General features: G+C 49.7%; 1 protein-coding gene across 2 annotated transcripts in view; it reads right to left on the bottom strand.

Annotated features, from left to right (window-relative positions):
* Positions 1-24,996, bottom strand: part of ACAN (aggrecan) — a 63,033-nt gene that overhangs the window by 32,881 nt on the left and 5,156 nt on the right. For both annotated transcript variants that reach the window (XM_068557423.1, XM_068557431.1), the window contains exons 2-3: positions 2,419-2,495; positions 293-676 (exon numbers count right to left, since the gene is read on the bottom strand). In XM_068557423.1, coding sequence (XP_068413524.1) covers positions 293-676; positions 2,419-2,488 — 454 coding nt within the window. In that variant the 5' untranslated portion in view covers positions 2,489-2,495. The remainder of the gene's footprint in view (positions 1-292; positions 677-2,418; positions 2,496-24,996) is intronic.

Raw genomic sequence — 24,996 nt, 5'->3', positions numbered from 1 at the left:
TAAAATGGGGATGATCACAAGGCAACCGAATCACAGGATTGATGGGAAGAATAGACTGTCATTTACGTGTGACTGTGGCCCTGAAGAATTTAATTCATTTAAATTCCAGAGAAAGTGATGTTACCAGCTCTGTGTTACAGGGGAAGCAACTGAAGTTAAGCAACTTGACTGAGGTGCAAACCATCAGGGGGAGGAGCCGGGATTTGAAAGCCAGACAGCCTGGCCCGAGAGAGGATGCCATTCTGGTTCTTCCTGCAGGTGAAGCAGGGCCCCTGTGGGAGGAGGCTCTCACCTTTCACCACGACCTCCAGGGTGGCCTCGCTGTCCTCTATGCCGTGTATCACCTCGCAGCGATAGATCCCAGAGTCATTGGAGCTCAGGTTCTGGATTTCCAGGGTGGCGTCGCTGGGGATGGCCGGGTAGTTGGGTAGCGTGACCCTGTCTTGGTAGGCACTGTTAACCCGCACCTGCCCTTCAGTCGCCACCAGCAGCACCAGCTCCTTCTCCTTGGAAATGCAGCTCCACTTGATTCTTGGGGTGAGGGGGGCGGTGGAGGGGGCGGTGGTCACGGGGTGCATGGGGTCGATGAAGTAGCAGGGGATGGTGAGGGAGCTCCCCAGGGGGACCCGCAGCGGGGACGGTTCAGGGATGCTGACACTCAGCGAGCTGTCCGGGTCTGTGCGGGAGACACGGGGGTGGGAGACAGACCTGTTAGTGCCCAGAGAGGACCACCCAGCCTCCCTGTCAGTGCTTCTGCAAATGACAAAGTCCCACGAGTGTGCAGGTGTCTATCCTGTGCCATATGGAATTCCCTTTCCAGAGCAGCTTTCTCAAGACCTCTGGTCTCTGTGCCTCAAGACAGGAACTGTGGAGCCAGAAAGGGCTGCAGAGAAGGGCAGGGGAAGCTTCAGAGGGGAGACCACCTCTCTGTTTCTCAAACTGGGGTACCCAAAGCGATGCCAAGCCATAGGATAAACAGAACCCATCTTCCTGGAGTGACAGCTTGACTCAAAAATTGGTAAACAATTATCTGGGGATAGAAAAAATTATTATAGGGAGGAAAAAAAATCCACACAACTTTTAAAGCTAAGATATAAGAATATCAAATACTTAAGGAGGTCTGCTTCAGGCTCCATCCTGACCTTGCAGAAGGATGAATCATTCTCTTCTGCTGTTGGGGGATCGGGAGCCTAGCTGGAGAAGCATCAGAGAGGATCAGACATTTAAGTCTGCAAAGGGTCAGACTGGGGTGGGGTGGGATATGATTAGACTCCACAAAAACACGTGGAGAGCATTGATAGGGAAGATGCAGCGTGTCTGCCAAACCCCGTTAGAAGTCAAAGATCTTCCTGGAATTGGAAAGAAAGAGCCTTTGAAAAAATAGCACCTTTCATGGAGATTCATACATTTATTGAACCTTTTTTTCCAGGAGAACCTAGAGGTTGAAAATAAAAATGTTTCAGGTATTTGTGGGTGGCAGATACATAACAAGGCAGGGAAAGGGGAGCCAGGAATGTTTGGGGTGAACTGTCACCTTTTGATGTCCTGGCCGGTCACCACCAGGCCCTTCACAGAAACCTCCCTCTGATACTCAGCCCTAGCACATGACACAGTGTGGTTTTAGTGGTGGTGGCTCTCTGGGGACAGCTGGAAGTGACAGCAGCGCCTGGCCCTAAAGTTTTTAAAGCTCTCAACTAACCCTCGTGAGCTGCGTGGCCTGTGTGGGCAAACCACCCCAGGTTACAGCCAGGGGTGGATATTTGTGGGTCCCAGAGCAAGAGTGCAGATGGAGACCCATGGACCATAGGTCTAAATATTTAAAAGCTATAAATCAAGCCAACAGATTGTTCAGTAAAACATGTTCTATCTTATTTGACAGTGATACTTTTCAAAATGAAAAGCCAGATTCAAATTTAGAATTCTTGGATTCCTTAGAGTTTTGCATTGAGATGTGTTGGCCAAGCTGGAGGAGGGGAAATCAGGGCCCCTTCTCTTCCCACCACAGCTCTGCACTTTGAGGGGTCTGTGTGTACCCCAGCCCTCACATCCCAGCTCTGTCTACACTCAAACAGCCACGCCTTCCCCTCTCAGACTGGAGGCGTGGTTCCTCCATGGGAGGATGGACCCAGAGGAGCTAACCGTGCAGCCCTGGAAGTGACTTGGGTCCAGCTGGGCAGGGAATTCTGGGCGTTCTGGGTAACCAGAGGGAGCATAGATCTAAGCAGACACATCTCGCTGGCCCTACAGATTCCTCATTCTTTAGGGAGCTTTGGGGCTGGAGGAGGGTAAGAGGGGCCTCTAGAGTGATGGCCCAGAGTAAGCACCAGGGCCAGCAGGCCTAGGTTCGGTTCCCCCATCCCCAGAGTCCAGTCCCCGGTGCCTGCTGGGTAGATGAGACATGAGTGGGAACGTCCTCACCTGAAACTTCTACTGAGATGGCTGCCGCGATGACTCTCAGAGTCACAAACACGAAGAGTAAAGTGGTCATAGTTCACCTGGAAGAGAGGAGTTATTCGGAGGTTCAGATACAGCGAGGTTGAGGGTCATGTGTCACATGACAAGTGTGATAAAATCCTGGCCTGTGTATCTGAAATTGCATCAGGATAAGGAGGCTATACTGTATAAACACAGGGAACTCTGTCGGTACTCTGTAATGACCTGTATGGGAAAAGAATCTAAAAAAAGAGTGGATATATGTATACGTATAACTGATTCACTTTGCTGTACAGCAGAAACTAACGCAACATTGTAAATCAACTATACTCCAATAAAAGTGAAAAAAAAAAAAAACGGTAAGGAAGCTGCACGTGACTCGAGTGATATCTTCTCCAAGAATCCCCTCCTCACAAAACCTTCACGGATTTCTCAGTTTAATTACTGGTATGAGGTTGGAAACCTCCTCCTACCTTTTCTAGGGAACCTCTCATCTTCTGACCAACAAAGGCTCATCCTAAAGGATCCCTGCAATGGTTGATTTTATGTCAACTTGACTGGGCTCAAATATTTGGTCAAACGTTATTCTGGGTGGGTCTATGAGGGTGTTTTGGGATGAGATTAACATTTTTTTTTAAGATTTTTTTTTTTTGATGTGGACCATTTTTTAGTCTTTACTGAATTTGTTACAATATTGCTTCTGCTTTTTATGTTTTGGTTTTTTGGCTGTGAGGCATGTGGGATCTTAGCTCCCCGACCGGGGATCGAACCCACACCCCCTGCATTGGAAGGCGAAGTCTTAAGCACTGGACTGTGAGGGAAGTCCCAAGGATGAGATTAACTTTTAAATTGGCAGACTGAGTAGAGCAGATTGCCCGGCTAATGGGGGTGAGCCTTGCCCAATCAGTTGAAGGCCTGAGTCAAACAAAACGGCTGAACCTCCCCCGAATAAGAGATAATTTCTCCTGCCTGATGACCTTCAAACTGCCTTCAGACTCCAACTGAAACATTGGTTCTTCCTGGGTCTCAAGGCTTCAGACTCAGGCTGGAACAACACCCTGGCTCTCCTGGGTCTCTAGCTTGCCAAAAACCTCAGTAATCATGTGAGCCAATTCCTTAGAATAAATCTCTTTCTATATGTATACACACATCCAAATGGTTCTACCTCTCTGGAGAACCCTGACTAACACAATTCCCCAGGCCCAGAAAAGTGACATGAGTTACCCAACCTCCCTGATGAAATCTGGACCTGTCACCAATTTCAAATTCAGGAATCTTGTGCGTTTTAGGATGGAGTATGCTCCAAGATTTGGGGCACAATTCAGGGGCCTGGTTCAAGTCAGGGGAAGGATGCTCACCCAGAGAGCTCTGTGGGATGGACAGATTAATAATTTAGGAGAGAAATGAGAGCCCAGGATCCCTGGAGCCCTCCTGCTGGCCCAAACAATGACTTCGTGTGAATTAGAGAAACAAACTTTCCTTATTGCCATCTGCTGGAAAACTGTCAAGCTAAGTATACTAATCTTTGAAGGGCATCCCCTGCATTACTGGGACCCTGACTCCAAGTGGGCCAGTGCAGGTAGACCCCAAGAAGACCCATCTGAATTTGCAAGAGATCAACCAGAGCGGTGGTTCTCAACTTTGGCTGCACGTTGAGATCACCCGGGCTTCAGCCTGGTCCTCAGACGTTTTAAAAGCTCCCCAGAAGGTTCTAACGCGCAGCCAGGATGTGGCACTGCCAGCTAGAGGGTGTGCAGTCACACTGCCGACACCTGTGACTTGCACCCCATGACACGTGCCCGAGGATGTTTACTGAGCTGTTCTGTTGGATGGACCTGCATTGGCGCCTTCCCTGCCCTCCTCTCAGTCTGTGAGCGTTTAGTTTTGGTTTAATGAGTGTTTGCATGCTCCGCCGGAAGGAGGGAGGAAGCCTGGAACTAAAGACAAGAAGGGAGCTTTCAGAGGCTGAGAGTAATGCCCAACTGAAGCTGCGGCCAGTGTCCCTGACCTTGACTCTGTCAGCGTCTGATGGCCCAGCAGGCGTCGCTATTGGCTCAGTCACCATCAGCTGGGGCCGGATGGATGTGAGGATGAGGGCATCCCGTGGTCCCCATCTCTGGAATCTGTGTGGGAGGGGCGGGCAGGGCCCAGGACCCTGGGGACCCTCTTGGGTGACCCCAGTCTGTCGTTTGAGTGATCTTTCCACTGCTATCCTTCATTCATTCCACGTACATTGGGCACCTGAGGGATGAAGGGCCGTCTGTATGGGTGCTGCTGGGGGCCCAGAGATGGAGCCATGAGGCATAAAATAAGTAGGAAGTCTGGGAAATCCCAAAGGCTTAAGAAGCAGCCCCTTGCTTCTCCTCAGGGATTTTTCTCCTTAGAGGCTCTCTTCAAAAAGGAGAATCTCTGGGGATCCAGGTTCTGGCTCTCTCAGGTCCAGTGTGATCCATCATGGCCAAGAAATATTCCCCCGGAGGCTAAAACGGTCAGGTGTCTCCTCCACTGTGAGGAGGGGGCTAGACTTGCGGGCCCCCCTCTTCCCAGAGCCTCAGGGAAACCGTGTCCAGACACAAGGCCGCCTGTTCTTCTTCCCTCAGAACACCCTTCACGGGGAAGTTCTGTGTATGTTTTCAGAGTTGTGCTTCTTTCCTCACTCTCTGAACAAGCCTGACATTGTCCGGGAGGCAATGGTTCTCTGTGGGGCTTGGGCCTGCTCTGTTTTTCTCCATGGCCTTGGCCAGGAATGAAAAGGGCAGGGAGTGGGCATGGGGGAGGCGGGGTGTGGGCAGAGAAACTAATTTTATTTCTTCTTCTTTTTTTTAAGACAAACTTTGGGATAGAAATATCGCAATAAATATGCTCTTGTATTTGCATGTGTTTTCTGAGCTGTAAAGAAAATAGGGAGAAATTCCATTCTGTCTGGGTTCCAAGTGTCTCCAGGACTCACTGAGCCTTTATGTGAGGAGATGGACTTTGCCAGTCCCATCAACAGGGAGGCCTTTCTCCATGGGAGGCAGAGTTAGGTGTGGTGAGGGGATTGGGTAGCTGGGACTGAGGAAGGGGGAAGGGGGCGTCTGAAATGGAGGGAAAGAGGAGCCTGGAGGGTGGGAAGTGGATGCTGGGTGAAGACCGGGGTGTGTGAGTGGAGCTTCTGTGGGATCCGTGTGTGTGAGGTTGGGTTCATCATCAAGGAATCGGCTTTTTTAGGAGAGAATTATTAGGAGGCTTGATGGGAGAAAGTAAGCTTGCTAGTGCTTTGAACCTGACTGAGGCTGCATGTGTGTGTGTGTGTGTGTGTGTGTGTGAGAGAGAGAGAGAGAGAGAGAGAGACCCATAGCTGAACACAGGAAAACACTCCACCTCTGCATCAGCTAGACTCTGTCCCATGGTTGCCAATCCTGCTGGGCCTTTGACCTTTATTCCATCAGATTATGGGATTGAATGGGCAGCTTGCCTGCTTGCCCTGAATTCCTATTCCAGCAACGTGCAGTGGAGACCCCCAGACCCAGGTCCCAGTCCTGGCTCGGCCACCTCCTGCTTTAATGAAAAAGGACCCACCTCCACTGCTGTTTCAGAGACCGAGTAGGATAATGTGCCAGGCAGGCCCCGCTTCTGGAGCACGGGGGCTGCGTCTCTGGCTTGGTACCCAGCCCAGGGTCTGGCACTCAGCAGGCATCCATCAGCGCCACTCTCCTCCCACCTCCCTGGTGTCAGGCCTGGGTGAGCCCCTCAGAATGTGGCGACTGGAGAGAGTTTAGCGGTTACAGGGAGGCTTCTTGCCCTGGGATGAGGGTTGGACTAGATGACTTTCCATAAAGAATAAAACTGCGTTTGTTTCAAAAACAACATCACCACCCTACCAAACATTTGGAAAATAAGGAACTAGAGAAAATAAATCACCATAATCCTCAATCCTAATCCAACCATTATTCGTGTTTTGACAGTTTTCCTTCTGGTCTTTTTCCTTAGGCATCTACTTGCGTTTCATGGAGTTGTAATCTTTTTGCATCCTATTTGCTTCTTCCACATAGCACGGTGGACCAAATGACTGCTTTTGGTTCCTTCAGAACTGATGGCTTTGGGGTTTTACAATCATGACCTCACTACCGGAAATCCTTTCTATGTGGCCGGGACAGGTGGTCTTCAGCCTCTACTCAAACAGGAAGTGCTCATTCCTTCACGGGGTGACCCACCCATGGCTGCACAGCTCCAGTTGTGCTCAATATATTTCAAGACGGAGTCAAGGTGACCCACCCCTATTACAATTTCCACCCATGAGTTCTACCCTCAGGGACTACACTAAACAAGCCCACTCCTCTTTTATGGGACTCATGCCAGATCTTCAGGGGTCTAATCTGCTCTCCCATCTGCTGTTCTCCTATGGAGACATTCCTAGTTCCTTCAAATGTTCCTCATGTGGCTTCTCCTCCCTCCCTGGAGCCACAGAAGGTCAAAACTGGGATAGACTTTAGTGAACATCAAGTCCAACTCTTCCATTTTACAGGTGAAGAGACTGAGGCCCAAGGAGGTAAGTGATTTGCTCAAGGCCACACAGTAAGTTGGAGATGGAGCCAGGACCAGCGTTCTGGTCCCGAGTTCTCAGGACTGGCTGTCTTAATGCCAGGTTTGTGAGCTCCACAAGGCAGTGACCGTGTCTGCTTGTTCCTCACTGTCTGCCTGACCCCCAGAAGAGTATCCAGCGGAAAGAGAGGGCAATTAGGAAATATCTACTGAATGAATTAATGAATGAATGAACAAATGGAAGCCCAAGCACCTTAGAAGTCACCTCCTTCAACCCCAGGCCTCTGAGGGAGGAGGGTTGGGCTGGAGGCCCACATTTGTTGAGCACCCATGAGGGGCACAGCCCTTTGAGGCAGACCATTTTGCAGTCAATAAATCTCAGCTAGAGACATATATTGCTTGCTTGTGATGCGCACAGCAGTAATGATTAATGCTAGTGCATCAGTACAGTGTGTGACTTTGGGAAGGTCATAGTCCGGGTGCAGCTCAGGAGTGTGACCCCCCTCAGGGTCTTCCCTTCCCTGGGGTCCAGCGAGAGCCAGTGCTTGAAATTGGTCACGATGGGAGTATTATACCATGGAAATCAGGAAACACTACAAACAAGGGCTTTTCTTTTTTTTCTTTCCTTTTTTGAGAGTAGGCTTACCAGCACACTACTGGAAGTTACTAATATTAAATAAAGAAGGCGGCTGGCGGAAGGGTAATGAGCACTTCTCCTTTCCTCATGAAGCCTTATTCTTCCTTCATTTTGCTGTCCTGCGTGAGTTCTGAAGCTGACCCTGAAACCGAGGCCAGTTTGCCAGCCTGAGGGCAGGGTGGGGTCACAGTCATCTCCATGTCATATTCCCAGGCCCAGCCTGACAGCCACATTAGTGTGGACTCAGCAAATGTTTGCTGGTTAAGTGAATGTATTCACCTCCCCTTCCCTGACCCTGCAGGGCCCCTGTGTCCTCCATGAAGCCTCATCAGGCCCTGACTCTCAGTTCTGCTCTCCCAACTGTGACTGCCTGTACAGCCACTTTGGCACTTATTTTTCTCTGTTGTTTTACGTATGTTAGCTTGGCCTCATCATGCAGACTGTGACCTCCTTAAAGTTAAAATCAAGCCTTAAGTGAAAAAAAAAAGTCCTCCTGTGTTAATTCACACACTGCGGGTCAGGTGGGGAGTGGGTTGGGGGTCAGGAACGACAAAAAATGGTATTTGACACCTACTTGTTAAACGAATGGGTGGATGCTGGAATTTAGTAGACTGGCTGACCAGTAAAATTTGCCAGTACCCAAGGGGCTCTGTGTCTGTGACTCAAGCCCTGAGGAGGGATTCAAGAGGACCAAGGTCAGCCATTCCCCTAGCCACCAGCCTCCGGCACATCATTTATTTGCAGGCTAACTTCCCAGTGGTGCCTCTTCTCTTACCACTCATGGATCCATGCATACAAATGGTGGCATATGCACTTGAGATTGGAGTTTTGAACCCAGCACAGGGGAAGTGGTAGGGATCCCACACCAAGGACACATCTGGCCAGAGTGATCCCAACTGCAGCTGCTAATTTTCCACATATTCTAAATAGACATGGTGGGGGGCAGTGTGCAAAAGGGGAGCCAGGAAACTGATTCCAGGAGAACATATGCAAGCCCTCAGTTTTCCTAACTGCAAACTGGAATCAGAATGCAAGCTTCACCCCAGGAACACTGTGAAGGTAATTTTCATGGATGCTAATACTGTTTTTATATTTCCTCCTCTTTCTCTTCTCTCCCTTTTCCGTATTCTCTCTCCATCTATATCTTTTTCTATATAGTTGATTTCCTTATTCCTATTGTGTTACTTGCTTGGTCATCACCAAAGCATAGTAAATTCTGCAAATGTTTTCCTGCTTTCTTGGCAATTCAGTGGGTCCTCTGAAAAAGGCGGCTGGCAGTGGGTGGGGGGCTGTAGATCGACCTTTCAAGCCCATAGTTTTGTCTAGGATTGGCCTCAAGCAGCACTGTGCTTAGACAGAAGGGCACAATGAGGTGGGGAGGGAGGGTTTTCCTCTGAGTTGCTTACAGCCTAGCGGATGGAGACAAACCTATACGCAGAGATAGCAGACATCAGTGAGTGGGCGCTGGATCCTAACCTTGACCCTGCCTCCGAGCATCAGCTTTTCCATCTTTGACACGGGGCAAAGTGGGAGAATTGTCCCTGGAGTTCTCTGAGATTCTAAATGCCAGCTCCACACAGTGCAGAAGAGAGACTCATTTGATACAGGGTCAGAGTGAGTCACATCTCACAGTCACATCACAGCCTCCCCCATGGTTAAGAACCAGCTCATCTGTCACTTGCCCCTGCACCAAGATCAGCATTATCTGGGAAGGTCTGAGCTCACTGGGAAAGATGTCCCTTGTGCCCTCAATGTGCTGCGGAAGAAGTGAGGGGCAGCAGGATGCAAAGAGGCGAGCTGTGAGGTTGTGGAGGTCCTGCCTAAGTCTCAGAGGAATTAGGGGAGGCTCTAAGGGGAGGAGCAAGGCTCAATTGGTGGAATTGGGAGAAAAAATAAAGAAATCAAGAAATGATACAGGTCCAGATGTTGTCATACCTAGTATCTCTGCTAATCTGGCCATGGGCTTATCTCCCAGCAGTGCCCTTGGCTTGGGTCTGGCCCTGCACTTTCCCATCCTTCCTTTTGCTCACACAGTTTGTTCTTTCCAGAAGACTCTACATCTGTAGAACAGCTCTACATCGGACCTGATCATAGCCTTCTCTGAACGCAGTGCAAATACTACCTCCTGGGAACTTCCAGGTACCCTGGCCTGAAACCATCTCCTTTCTGCCCATGTTCTTGTCATTCCTTGTTGTTACCACCAATTAATTAATGAATACATCCCAGCTTGTGACTTCTTTCCCACCGCTGGTTTAAACTACCAGGCCAAGCACTTATGGGGGTGTGTGGGTGGGTGGGTGGCTGGGTGGAATGGCGTGGGTGGAGGGCAGGGCTGTGTAGTGAGAAGATGGCTTTGGAGTCACATAGATGCTGTTAAATTGCAGTCCTGATACTTATATGTGAACATAAAACCTTGGCCCAATTATTTAACCTCTTGAAGGATCGATTTCCTTACCTCTAAAGTGCTGATCAAATAGGATCCATCGCATAGGGCTTTCGTGGGGATTAAACGAGAGACAACTGTGTGGCTCTCAGTAAATTTTGTCTCCTTTCCTAAGTCTTGTCCAACTGAACCCACCCTCGTTGAGGAGGGAGAAGAGAACAGCTGCATCGTGTACACCCATCACGGCATTCAGTCCAGTGTAGACGCACTGAGCACCTGCCGTGGTGGCCGAGGACAGGGCTCTGCACATAGTAGCCCCACAACCAACACGTGCTGACTTGATAAGAAGTTACACCCAAATGCAGTTTATGCCTCGATCTAATTTAAATGATGCCCCATGCGGATGGTCTTTTGATCTGCAATGGTAACAAACCATGGGACCCCCTCCCCCACCAACTTGGTTAACCTAGGCTCATTCCTGCATTCGCCCCAAGCCTGGGCACAGGATGTGGGTTCAAGTAAAATTCTGGACTGTAAGTAAGATCCTAATGCTGCTGGTGTCGTCTCCAGTGACACAAGACCTGTCACTTTCAGAGCTTCTCCATGTTCACTGACTGAGGGCAGCCCTCCCCGTTCCACCCTCAGGCAACGGTGAGTATCTTACAGTCAGAATCAGCTTATACAGTGGTTTCAGGGACCATCTGAAGACTACCTTTATGAAGGGTCTACTATGTGCCAGGAACTATACTCTGATCATAATGGTACATAACACCATGCTTAAAAAAACCTTTCAAAGATTGGTTCTGTTATCCTCACTTTACAGATTGTGAGATGACTGCTCAGAGAGGTTAAGGAACTTGCCAAAAGTCACACAGATAGTAAGTGGCTGAACTCGGCTTGGAACCCAGGTCTTATGGCTATAAATTCCATCTTTCTTCTCAACATTCCCAGCCCCTCTACATTCATTAGTTTTACTCATTCATTCCACTCTTCAGTCAACAAACATATTTAACTTAAGGAGAAGATAGGGGATGTTCTCATTGAATTTCAGATCCAGAGGGTTTTCGGGATTGGTAGAGGGTAAAATGAATCCCTAATTAGTTCATCAGAGGGAAATCCACATTTACTCCAGCTCTGCCCAGGACTACAGAGCACCTGGAATATGGGCAGGGCTGGGGGGATCTTGACAAAGATTAACACAGGGTCCAGTCTGGAGGAGGTGAATTCCCAAGTAAGAGTCCTGACCCACCCTTGGACCTTCCATCAGCAGGCAGGTCCCCAACCAGAGCTCCGAGTCCTGTCTTTCCCTGCGTGCCTAGAAGTCCAATGGAGGAATGGCCCCTGCAGCCCAACATGGCGGCTCTTCCCCAAAGTCCTTCAGGCAAATTGCCTGAGGGGTCCAAAAAAGATGGCCACTGCACAAATCCAATTCTGCTTTACTGGGCTGCAGGCAGTCCGTGTTAACTTCCTTCCAGGGGTCTTCAGGGCTGGTTTTTAAAAGAGCTCCAATCAAGTCATTCTTGATGGAATGGGCCATGTCTCAGCCAGTGTCTGCAAAGGCATGAACATCACTTACTCATGAATAATTGGCCTCCTATCAGCCAACTCACCAGAAAAGTCAGTAGAGCCCCGCCTTGGGCTGGGTGTTCTGGACCTTTCTAATGTCCCACCCTGCCACGTGAGGACTCTTGCCTCCACCGGCTAGAAGAACTGGCCAACTCCTTGCAGGGAGAGGTGAGTCAAGGGAAGGAAGCCCTTACTGAATTTCAGCTTCAGACATCAGCCCAATGAGCTATTTCTGCCAACGTCAGTCTGTGGCCAAACTCACTGTCCTTACCAGGGGCCAGGAGGATGCTGGTCCCACAACAAAAACAGCACTGGCCTTGGTTTGCTGAAGGTCTATGTAGGTTTGAAGGTAAAGGCCCTCCCTGCAGAGGTGGGTGATGGGAACAATGGGAAACTGGAAGGAGTAGACCCTGGTTCAGGGCACAGAGCACATAAAAGACTTTAGAAAACATCAATTTCTCCTCTCTCTGGCCTTTCTGTCATGATTCCCTTCACCCACCAATAAAGGTCCTTGCTAGTAATAACTGTTTGACCTGGCTCTATTGTGACAAGAGATATTCTGTTCTTCATCTTCTCTCTGGGGTCCACTTTGAACCCCATGCAATTTCCTCAAATGGCCTCTTCTCAGTTTCCAGGGAGACAATATGGTTTGGGAGAAGGTGGGTACCTTAAAAATACAACCTGAATTCGTACCGTTGACTCATCACTTGCTATCTGGGTGAGCTCAGGGAAGTTTCTTGGCAGCTCTGGCCAGAATATCCATGAATGAGGCCTCTGGAAATGGTTAATTTCCAGTTAGGAGGAGAGGCAGGGAATGATGATTCCCACGACAAATTGCTCTAAACTTCTAATTTTCTTTAAATCATCAAACAGGAGTCTTTATGTCCCCTGAGTAGTCTGATCCTGTTGGGTGGGGTGGCAGGAGGAGATGGAGGAAGGGAGCTTGTATCACACTGGAATCTTGAATGAGTCAGGGATGCTGAGCTCAGGTCAGGAGGGACAGCTAAAGCAAAAGGGATCTTGGCCTATATGTCATGGCAGAACAGGACGACTGTCCTCGGAATGAAGTCCAGCCCGTGCCCATGGCCTGTAAGTTCCTACATGATATGCCCTCACTCCTGCTCACACCTCATCCTACCTCTATTCCCAGCCACATTCTAGTTGTTTCTTGAACATAAAAACGTGTTTCCCTCTAAGGGCTTTTGTACCTGCTCTTCCTTCTTGCTGGTACACTTTTCTGGATCTTTCCCTAGTTGGCCACTTTTCATCATTTCAGCCTCAGTTCAAAGGTGCCTTCCCTGGCCACCCTGTTCCCTCACCCCTACCCAGTGCCTCCCTATCGTGTCACCCTATTATTGTTTATTTATATCATTATCATTATTAGAAATTATTGCCATGTACTGTTTGTTTGTTTATTGTCTGTTTCCCCTCCTAGAATATACACTCCATGAGGGCAGGGACTTTTGTCTGCTTCGCTTACTACTCTACAACACTTCAGGTGCCTGGAACAGTGCCTGTCACATAGCAGGTGTTCAACAAATACTTGCTGAATAAATGAATGAATGGTGCTTCATGAATGGGCAATGTTCTTTCTGGATTAAGTTCGGAAATGGAAGGAGTGTTAAGCTTAAGACTGATCATAACTGTTGCAAGTGATTTCAAAGCATTCTTGCCTCCGCAGTCCTGGAATATGTTAGAAGCTCTAGAAGGAAGGGTAACTCCAAATGCGGCTAACAGGGTAGCCTAGAGCATGCCATGGCCTCTGGAAAGATTCATCCACCCTCCTCTCCTGTTAAGAGAGGACCAGGAGTAGTCAGGATGGGCCCAGGGACCACCAAGCAGGGAGTGGTGGGTGACCCAGGAGATAGCATCCAGGGACAAAACAGAACTCAGAGTCATGCTGGCAGCCTGATGAAGGCTGCTTATCTAAGGTGCTGGGAGTGGGCCAAGTCCAGAGCTGGGAAGGAAGGCCAGCCATGATGGAACTTCCTAGGGTGGGAAGGAAGCAGCCAAACCTGGCCCCGAAGCCTATGACTGGACCAGGGTGGGCACCAGAGGGAAGAATTCAGCTCAACACCACCAACCTTTCCCCATTATTCCCACCTCTCCCCACTCCCAATTGCAATTTCCTTGTAAAACCAGTTTAAAGTGGAGAGTGGTACATGGCAAGATTAATGGCTCCTGATTCACTCACCCGGGGACACTGAGCTTTGCCCTGCTCTCTTTGTGGAAAAAAACCTGGTACTTGGGACATGCCCCTTCCTGTTCTCAGCCTTCCGTTCCAGCCCGGGCACTTTGGAGGTTTTCTCTGCATTAATTTCAGACGTTGGGTAAATATCAGACCTGGGAGTTTGGAAAAGAGTATCCTTCAGCCCAAACTTTCCATCAGGCACAAGCACCTTTCCTGGGGCAGGAATCTTGGGCCAAGAACTGAGTTCCCTCAACTTGGCGCTGACCACCAACCTGGCAGGACAGAGTGCTCCTTCCTGAAGGAGTTTGGGAAGGGGCTAGGGGACCCAGCATGACCCCTTGATGACCTCTCTGGGTGGAAACTGAGCCCAGGTTTCAAAAATGATCTTCAGTAAAGGTTTCTAGAAGCCGAGGGTCCTTGCCAGAAAGGGCCACCAGGCATTTGGGGTTACAGCCAAATTCCTGAACAAAGCAGAGGGCCGGGTGCCTGGGATGCAGCTGAAAGGAAACAAGGGGCAACTAGCCCAACCCCTTAAACTCTAGGGGCAGATGCATGTTCTTGGAGTTTAGTCCTGGGGTCTAGTCATTTGGAATCAAACCTCATTCTTTTGACTCTAGTTTGCATGCCCTGCTTCCAGGACTGGGAAGACTTCATAGAGAACATCCACTTAGCTCCTTTTGGGTCACGCTTCTCTTTGAGAGCCAATGGGAGCTGTGGACCCGGCTCCCAGAAGGTAATCTCTAAGCCCTATTTAGCTGGCGGCCTTGGGCCATGCTGCATAGTCTATGCTAACAGTGTGATTTATGGTGGGGGTCTTGGGTCATGTGATATCAACTTGACCTCTGGAGGGGCTGGAGACTAAGGTCAGCCATGTGGGTGGTCAGCCATGTCTATATGACCAACCTCCAGTGAAAACCCTGGACAGCAGGCTCAAGTGATCTTTCCTGGCTGGCAACACTCTGGGCATGCTGTAACCCATTGTTGCTGGGAGAAGTAAGCGTTGTCCACATGACGCCCTGGGCGAGCACATCTGGATGCTCATGCCCGGTCTCTCTGGGACCCTGTCCTGCGTGCCTCTTCCCTTTGCTGATTTTGATCTGTATTCGTCTGCTGTAATAAACCGTAACTTGTGAGCATAGCAGCTTTGCTGAGTTCTTTGAGTCCTTCTAGTGAATTACTGGACCAGGAGGAGGTCTTGGAGACCTCCTGAAACTGCACCTTTCTGCTCCATCAGGTTAGTTTGTCCTGCCCAGGGTGGTTCAGTGTGGGTTGAGTAGACAGTGGACAAGCCCTCTTCTTCCCACAGCCGTCCTCCAGTGACACTGCTTTCCCTTCTTGGCGCACGTGCTCTGAAGAGCTGAGCCTTCTTTTTTTGGCCCTCATGTGGAAGGAATAATTGCCTTTCATCTGGAAATGTTCCAAGGACTTCTTGGCCCTCCTCCCTCTCTCGCTTCCTCTGTCAAACACCCACCAAGTGGAAAACTCTGCAGCAGGTGATGAGGGGGATTTAAGGAAGGACCAGTGTGAATCCACCCCTGGGGCTCATTGTGGGAGATCAGACATGGGAATAAATCCTACAATACAAGAGGGGATCCTCTCTCAATGAGAGGGCTCCAGAAGCTACAATATAGAAATCAATCCTGTTGGGAGGACCTGAGAGAGCTTTGAAGAAGAGGTGGCTTTTGAGCTGAGCCTTGAAAGATGAGGACACTATGGGCATGTGGAGGCAGGGAGAGGGCATTCTAGGAGGAAGGGATCACATGAACAAAGGCATGGCGAAAGGAGTGGATCCAACTGGGATCCAATAAAGTGGATCTTTTATTTGAAGGATCAAATAAAGTTAGAAACAAAGCTGGGCCAGATTCTGAGGAACCTCCATGATTGGGCTAATGAGTTTGGCTTTATTCTGTAGGTGATAGGGGGCTCTCGGGGGTTTGGGGAATGACCCGATCTAAGGTGTGTGTCAGGAGGAAATCACAGCCCCACTATCTCTGCTGGCTGATCCTTGTTCTGTGAAGTTCCCATGGTGATCAGGTCCACCTCCTCCATTACAGCAGGAGCACATGCTCCTAGAGCATTTGTCTGCCTCTGCAGGGGGATTTCACCCACTAGGGTGTACACTGGGCTTGCCCATCCTTGGGTCTCCCTCACCCACGAGCACCTACCATAACTACTTCCTCTAAAAATGGCTGTCTGTTGAAGGTTGAGCCCAGGCCGGGCATGGTGCGCGGCAGCAGTGTGAACAAACAAATCATGTCATTCAAGGCTCACAATCGTCCTGGGAGGGGCACCGTTACTAGTCCCATTTTTAGAAAGGATACCGAGGCTCAGCGTGGGTAAATGACTTACCGTAAATCCCACAGCCAGGGAGTGGCCGAGCCAGAATTCAAACCCAGTTTAGTCTGACTCCAGTGCTCCTAACCAATTCTCTGCTTCTCATGCCCGTGCCAGGATGCTGAGGATGCAGCCTGTCACGGGTTTGGTCTTGTCACCCAAAGACCTTTGACAATCTGTGGCCTCAGCTTAAAAGCACGATTCAAAGAACGGACATTGGTTGTGTGCCTCCTACATGGGGAGGCTTTGCATTTTGACTCGAAGCACCAAGGCACCTCGGTGCTGTAGAATAACACCCCACGAGAGGCAGAGAGCTTGCTCTCTGAGCCCTTCACAGACCTCTCTGACTCCTGACTTGTTCGAGAATAGTCGGCGAAGAGGCGCAAACATCGACATGAGATGGTGTTGCCCCCACCCCGTTCCCGTTTCCTCCCTTTCCAGCTGTGCCTGGCGTGTCCCCAGTTCTCTGCCAGCTGTTCCTGGCTGTGTGACTGTGCCCTGCAAGGCTCTCAGGATTATGGTGCCCAACAGCCTCCCGACAGGATGCCAGAGCAGCGAGCTTCATGAAAGCGCCTTCTAGGGATTCATGCCATCTGCTGCCTCCCAGCTGCTCCCAGTCAGGGTTTCTTCAACGACATTGTCCTCACAAGAAAGCTACCTTTCCCTTTTTAACAAACTGATCTCCTTTTTTAAAAAGCTGTGATAAAATACACATAACATAACATTTACCATCTTAACTATTTTCAAGTTCATATATTTTACAGTTCAGTGGCATTAAGTGCATTCACATTGTTCCTTAACCATCACCACTATCCATCTTTAGAACACTTTTCATCTTGCAAAACTGAAATTCTGTACCCATTAAACAATAACTCCCATTTCCCCTCCTTCCCCCTCCCCCAGCCCCTGGCAACCACCATTCTACTTTCTGTCTCTATGAACTGGACTACTGTCTTTCCTTTTGAGGAGGCAAATATATATCCGTAACTGGAAAAATATCTAGAGATCTTTGCATGCTATTTCTATTGGACAGGTTCCATGTTTTTCTGGACTGTTTTGTATATCCAAGGAGGTCTTCACATACTCAGGGCTCTCCCGGGTACCACCTGGCCTCCAGCATCCTGGGACGCCTTCACATACCCCAGAGAGGAGCTGCATTTTCATGGGGTTGGGCTCTAAAGCCGCACACAAGATGGAAACCAGGTATGATCAAAACTCGCCTTGAAAATCTCTGAGGAAGGTGTCATGGCGGAGGCCCCCCACATTCTCTCCTAAAGATTTGAACACAGTCATCTTTCTTCCATTACTGGGTGGGACTGTTGTTTGTTTATCTGAGCAGCAGATGAATTGCTTGTTAGGAGGGCCATGTTGGGTGAGAAATACATGTCATGAAACACTAGATACAAGTGTGGTTCCTCAAAATGCTCTCACTCTGAGAGAAATGAGGGAACAGAGGCCAACTCTGGGAGCAGCAAATTTGAGCCCCGTGTCTCTGGCTCACTGGGAACACAGACCCATCCGCGGAATGCCTGCAGAATTTCTTACTAAAGCATGCTCTCTCCCAGTGACCGCCACTGCACTGTAGCTGAGCCTCCAACCCAGGAGAGCCTGATGCCAATTTCCCTTGATGGAAAAATTCACTCACAGCTGCACAATCAGCTGTACGAGGGCAAGGAACTAGGGCTCTCTGCATCACATGACGAGCAGACATCACTTTCTCCAACCTAGCTTGTGGGCTTTCTGGAAAGTCAGGGAAAACTTTTAATTTCTCCTTTTGTATTCCCTACTGTGTCCAATAGAGAGCCTGGCACGTAGAATAGTCCAATTATGGAAAACTATTTACTGACTTGGAAACATGTTCACCCTATATCATAAAGCTCAAAAAGCAAGTTGCAAAATAATATGTAGAATGCAATTCCATTCTGTTCTTACGTATACCTATTCACAGAAAAAAGACCAGAAAAATATATAGAAATTTAACTCTGGTCATTGTTGGGAGGAGAGTTTACAGTAGATTTTAATTTTTTCCATTTTGAGCATTTTTATTTCCTAAACTTTCTATGCTGTTCTTTATTATTTTTTAAAGGAAAAATGTTTCTAAAGATAAAACGAAATTTTATATCCTTTAAAAAAATCTACATTCAAGACAATCGCACTAGAAAATAAGCTCCAGTCCTTCCAGGCCGTTAGGAGAACTGGAGTTTGTGGGTCAAAGCCAACGGACTCCCCAGTGACCAAGGTGACAGCCAATTAGGGTTGGTGTGGGGAGGTGGGGAGGAGTGTCTAAGGGAAGAAGGGAGGAGGGAGACAGTTCTCTATGTGTTAGGAGTCTTGGAAACCTGCTGGGAAACAGAATTTTCTTCTGTCACAGTGAGTGTTCAACAGACTCTGGGCCCAAGGTCTTTCCTGCTCACGGCTCCCTCTCCTGAAGGTGGCCCTGACTCTGAGCCAAGGAATCCCCATGAAGTTCAAGGGCATGGTGTGCAGGAATAAACAGGGCTTTACACACACCCCCTGAAGGACAGGCCCCAGACTGGGTAACAAGCCCCGGTGCTTCTCTTTCTTATGCTAGATGTCAGGGTCTGGTCTGGGAAATTCATCTTCTCTCGGGGCAGAGTGCACGGAATAGCCAGGAAACCATGAACTTTATAATCAGATAGTCATGAGTGCAAGTCCTGACCCTACCACTTACCAACTTTGCCTCAGTTTCACTATCTATAAAATAGGGATAATTAGACCTACTTCATAGAGCTTCCTGCTGACTCAGCATGAAGTGTGTGTACTTGGGGAGTTTGGTTCAGGTCATGGGAGGGCATTTATATCCTTTGTACTCAACTTGCCCAGTCTCTGGTTAGCTTACACGCACTGACCTATTGGAAGATATATCATTTATTTAATCTGCCTTCCCTGGTAGAACTTCCTTTATATCTTACAAATGAAGCATAGATCTAAAATATAACAGCAAGTCAATAAAGGATGCTATAGGCTGAATTTTGTCTCTCCCCCCACCCCAAAAGAGATGTTGAAGCTCTAACCCCCAGTGTCTGTGAATGTGACCTTATCTGGAAATAGAATCTTTGCAGATATAATCAAGTTAAGATGAGGTGATTACAATGGTACAGTAGGCTTGCTGCAGTTTCCAGGTGTGTCGGGAGACTTGTGCTAGCGTCAAGGTGGCAGGGAACATAAGGCTCTTGTTGCATCCCTCAGGTCCCTTCCTGCTCCAAACTTGTATGACTACCTTAAGAGCATAAGTGGGCAGGAAAGCAGCTGAGGAACTTCAGTTTGGGCAAGAGGAGGCAGTCACATGATCATCCAACCCACTGCTACAAAACGTCAGGTTCTGAGACACCAGGAATGGGCCCGGGGATATTCACGATGAACAGCTTCGAGAGTGTTTCGAGAGCACTTGCTCTGTGCTACGTACCTTGATTTAGCTATGTTATCTTGCTTTATCCTCCCAATAAACTTATGAGGGGAGAGTCATTATACCCAATTTGCAGATAAGGAAACTGAGGCATGCAAGACTAATCAACTATGGCAAGGTCACACCGCTGGCGAATTGGTCAAACTGGGCCTGGAGCCCTTTGACCTGACTCCACCCCTGGAAGACAGTGGCCTGATGGATTTCTTGGTGAGTCCAAGTGCTAGATGTCATCAGGAAGGGAACTGGGAATAAAATGTAGGTGACAATGCGCTGGACTCTCCACCACAAAAGAAAGACAAGGTGGAGCTGGGGTTCAAGGAAGGCCCAGAGTGGGGGTGGCCTGAGAGGACAGGTACAGAGTTGGGCGGGGGTAATGTTGCTCAGTGTGGACAGTGAAGGCGCAGAAGAGCTGCCCACTGAGGTCTTCAGAATCATGAAGACGCTGAGCTCTGAGGCCAAGGAAACCTCGTCTTGTTCTCTGTCCTCTCCCCGGTGCCTGGCCTACCTCCTACCATGTCATGGGTAGTGCTGGGACACTGCAGCTTGAAAGATGTACAGGAAATGAGATGAAAGATAGCCCATGGCCCATGTTGGGTGGCCCAATGATAGAATTTGAAGCTCCAAAGGTGGTAGAACTTAAAAATGTAAATTTATTTCTAGAAGCAGCTGCTCCCCAAGACATTCGAGTCATCATGAACTACTAAGGAAAGCTTGGAAGGGGAGTGGCCATTCCTCTCCTCAGCTGGGTCCCGCTGATGGCAGAACATCAGCTGGCCCAGGTGACTATGCAGAGTCCCTGGGCCCTGGCCGGGGTGGGATGGGGCTACTGAGGTGTCTGGGCCAGTGGGGACTGTTCTTAGACAGCGCCATGTTCAGGAGATAGAGCACTGGGAGCTGGGAGACTGGGCCCTAGTTCCAGCTCTGACAGCCACACCCGTAGCCAGGACATACTCTTTTCTAGGTCCCAGCTTTCATATCTATGACATGAGAAAGATGCACCACACAATGGCTTTCAAAAGACATAAAATCAGAGTTGTTCTCATAGAACCTGACACAGACCCTCACAATCACTGCCCCTCTCAACTCACTTCTGTGGCCCCTGAGGGGTGTCAGAGACACCCACCCCCCATGCTGACTCCCTGTGGAGCATGGTTTGAAAAGCACTGGATTGAAGTCACTCAGCAGACTTTGACTGAGCACCTACTGCATGCTAAGCATTTTCTAGGTGTTGGAGATAGAAGACGATCAAGACAGACAGGGCTCCTGTCCCATGCAGCTTTTGTTCTTGGAGGGGCTGGGAAGGGGGCAGACAACCACCAAGGAAAACAACCAAGCAGAAACTTTTAGATAGTGATAAGCTACAGAGAAAATGCAACAAAGGATTGCTGGGGCGTTGGGGTGGAGGTGTTCATCTTCTTGAAATTGGGTGGCCAATTTAAAGGCTTCACCGAGGAGGTGACATTTGGACCTGAATGACCAGAATGAACCAGCCACGCAAAGTCATGTGGGAAGGGCATCCAGGCAGGGGAGACCATGCGGGCAAAGGCCCTGAGGTGGGAACGAAGTGGGAGGCCAGTGGCCGGAGGGTGGTGGGTGAGGGGAGAGTGAATCGTGGATGCTGAGACGGCGGGGAGACCAGCACCTGAGGGCCTTGGGCCAAAGAAGGGGATTGGGCTTTATTCTTAGTGTGAGAGGACCACATCTCTACGGCCTTCTAAGAGCCCCTGCAATCCCCAGAGGGCTGAGGAGGGCGTAATTGCTGCCTGCAACTAAGGGTAGGTCATCCCACAGGGTACTTGCAGTGACTGAGGAGTAGTCCGGACTAGTTGCCAGTTTCCAGCCATCGAAGTTGCCTGAGCCTTATCTGGTGTATATAAGAGTCTTGCTGACCGCCGTGGGTAAAGCCTGGGCGCCCCCAGGCACTGAGAGGGCAGAGGGAGCTCCTGAGAGAAGAGCGATGGAGGCCGAGGTGGGTCGAGGGGGCAGTAGGAGGCCAAGGCTCTGAGTCAGTGCTAGGAGCTTCTTTGACTAACAAAGCCACTCCAATCCCCAACCCGGCTACATAGCAGTCCTCTCCCCCAGGGATGGGTTTGAAGACAATCTAAGCAATCAGGTTCCCTCACACCAGGGGGACCCTGTCTCTTAAAACATCACCAAAGCAAGTTACAGCAGAAGCCACTGCAGGCTGGGCTTAGGAAGCAAGTAGGAATCCCAGAATGAGGCTGCCCTAAGGGGAATTAAGGGCTGAGGAAAGGGCTGAAGAAGCCCCCTGGCTGGCCTGGGTGGGGGTGATGCCCACCGATGGAGTGGTGAGGACAGGGGACAGAGACAGGTAGGTAGGTAGGGCACCTCTTTGCTCAGCTCTGGGGCTGCCATTCCCCCCTGGGGATGCTACTCACTGAGATTTCTGCGAGACTGGTGCCCCCTGGAGTCGGACAGCCAGTAGAGCACACAGGGTTAGGCCTGCAGCCAATGGGGTAGGAGGGGTGTGTGTGGAGCCGGCAGGGCAGTCAGGTCTGGAGAGAGAAAGTGTTCCGAGGCAGGACTCAGCCAAGGAGCCAGGGCCCCACCCTCCGGAAAACCACACTGAATGTTCTACCTCTCTCCTCATTTTTCTTTTAAATCCAGGAAAATAAGGAACTAAAATGAGCTTCCAACATGACCAACCTTTAAACGGAAGGTAGCAGGTAGGAGGTGGGAAAGGAGAGGTGGGGTCCAGCCTTGCCCTGGGGGTGGAGAGGGCTTGTCGGGTCAGTGACTGCGTTTGAAGTTTAGGGTTTTAAGCTCCACTTGGTGGGGTCTCCCTTGTCCTGGGTTGGCCCTGGGGCCCTGGTGCAGCAGCCTCAATCCTGCTGCAGCATCAGACCTGGCTGACTGCCTAGATCAGCATCTCTAGACTGAGTCCCTCACTCTGCCCTAGGGAAGAAGAGTTCTCTGGTCACATTCAATGTGAGGAACTTGATGGAGATTTCCAATGCCCCTTAGCATATTGAGAAGTCCTGCAAGAAAGGGGCACTTTTTATTCTGTTTAACCCTTAGGGATGAGATCCTTTTTACATGCAATGCTATTGACATCCCTGGAAGGAATGTTCTACTTTGGGGAACCCTTGCCTAGCTTTTTCTGCCTCTTGGGACAAATGTACTTTAATCCAGGGTCAAGGACAATTGTGTTATGGAAGAAGGGCCCCTGTCTCAGGCAGGAGAGGGGAGGCAGGCTTCCACTTTCTCACTCCCCTAAAGGACAAAGGTGAGGCCAGAGGCTGTAGTTCTGTCTGCAGGGGAGGGAGGACAAGTCACCTTGAGAGGCAGGGCTGGAGGGAGGGGCTTAGAACCAAATGCAACAAGAGGAACTGTTTTGGCCTTTAAACCAGGGGTTCAGAATCAGGACTGCATTAGAATCACCTGGGGAGATTTTGAAAAACGCAGATTACTAACCTGCCCCCCACTACCAACAATCTCTGGGGGCACATGAGGCCTGGGAACCCTTGTTTCTCAAAAGCTCCTTGAATGTTTCTGATTCTAGGGACAGAGGTTACCTCTGGTGACAGCCTTCCAGGCCCCTTTTTCAGCGCCTCGTAAAACTGGCAAACATCTGCTACATCCCTGAGTCATCCTAAAATCCAGGTGTTCCCCTGAACCATCTGAACAAACAGGTCAAAGTGAGGGGAGGAGGAAGGGAGCACCCTTGATGGGGAAGGGAAGTAGCGGGGGGAAGGTCAGGGAGGATCCAGGGTTTGTTGGGGAAAATACCCCTACATATGACCCAGGGTGGTGGCCAGGACAAGGAAGCCCAGGTTTCCTGAGAGAGATGGGAGTCTGGGCTCCCTCCTTGCCTTGGACATTTCTCTTCTAAAGGGTTTTCTTCCCAAAAGCAACCCTGGGGCCAGCAAGGACCCTGGAAGGACAGAGTCAGAAGGTGGCCCAAGGGTGGGCAATGGGTGGTCCCAGGACAAAATGCTTCCACAGTTGGATGGGATGGCACAGTGTTTCTGTGACCTAGCACCTCCTATTACTGGTTTGGATGTGACATATGATGTGGAGGGAGGAGCCTCAGCAGCCTGGTTAAAGCCGTGGCTCTGCCAAGAGCAGCCTGTGCCCTCCCCGTCCAGGGCCCTCCCCTCTCTGGGACTCAGTCTCCTCACCTGCATGATGAAGGGGCCAGGTGATTTAAACGTCTCCTTAGTCCCCCTGTGCTCTAATGCTTCATGATTCTGAGAAGGTTCAGGGAAGTTTGCTGATTTCCCAAGTCCACCCATTTGGCTAGTGGCTTTCAGTTAGGCCTTAATTTGTTGTGATTTCAACTCCATGTGGTTGAGTAATGGTTCCATTTTAAAGAAAGGAAAATGGAGGTATTCAATGACGTGCCTGCACTGAGATAAGTCTCCAGGTTCCCGATCCTGATTTGGTCCTCTATTCAGCAGCTTCCTCAGTTCTGATGTCCCATTCCTACCTCCCTCCCCCCATGGGGATCCCGCTCTTGGGACTGTCACAGCTCAATGGCTGTATCTGCAGTTCCCTCTAGAGGGCGCTGCTGCCTGGTGCGGTAACCTGACCCTAGCAGGCACTGGGAACCAGAGGTCCTGGCTTCTGGCTTTCTTGGGAGAGAGTGGCAAAGTGGAGGATGCCTGTTTGGGTATTGCTGACACTTTCCTTGTCAAGAATTGAAAGGAATTTAGAGTGCAGTGGTCCACTGGTTTGTTCGTTCATTCATTCAGACTGTCTGTGCCCAGCACTGGCTTGGGCACAATGCACACCAGATACAAAAGAGTCCTGCTTGGGCTTCACGGGCACCCCCAGAAGGCAACATCCTGGACAGTAATTTCTCACTGGATCTCGATCTGTGAGGGCAGGGCTTAGTATCTCCATTTTACAGATAAGGAACCTGAGGCTCAGAGAGGTGAAACAGTTTCCCCACATCACACAGCCAGTCAGTGCCCAGTTCATGTGACTCCAAGTCAGTGCTCTTCCCCCTGCACACACTGAAGGATGCACACATTGGGCTTCTTGCTGAAGCTAACCCTTCTCCCATCTTCTCACCCCTTGCTGGGAGCTGTGTGTGTGAGGAGGTGCTGACCCTGCACCCCCAGAAGCAGAAGGCATTATTGTGGCAACCGTGTCCCAAACAGCAACCTTCTTTGACCTCATGATCACATGTCCGTACCTGCTGATACTGTAACTTTCCATAGTGGGACCTTTAAAAACCTCAGATAATCATAACAGCTGCTATTTTATTGTAGGTCTACTTTGTGTCAAGTCCTTTATTTGCTTTATCTTGAATTCTCTCAACTGTCCCACAAGCCCAGTTTCACAGGTGCAGATACTGAGGCTCAGAGAAGATGACGTGTCTAAGTGCTCATAGTTTGGATTTCAACCTGTATCTGGGCCACCAAAGTCCAAGTTCTCTCTACTTTACCTCTGTGCCCCTGGCTCTTTCTTCATTTGTTGTCTCCTCTTTATTGACTGCCAAACTCTCCCTTCTTGCCCTCCTACCTGCAGCTTAC

The sequence above is a fragment of the Eschrichtius robustus genome, chromosome 1 (genome assembly GCF_028021215.1).
Source record: "Eschrichtius robustus isolate mEscRob2 chromosome 1, mEscRob2.pri, whole genome shotgun sequence".
In the NCBI taxonomy this organism is placed as follows: Eukaryota; Metazoa; Chordata; class Mammalia; order Artiodactyla; family Eschrichtiidae; genus Eschrichtius; species Eschrichtius robustus.
Note: the sequence above shows the minus strand (reverse complement) of the source record. Positions and strands in the feature narration are given on the sequence as shown.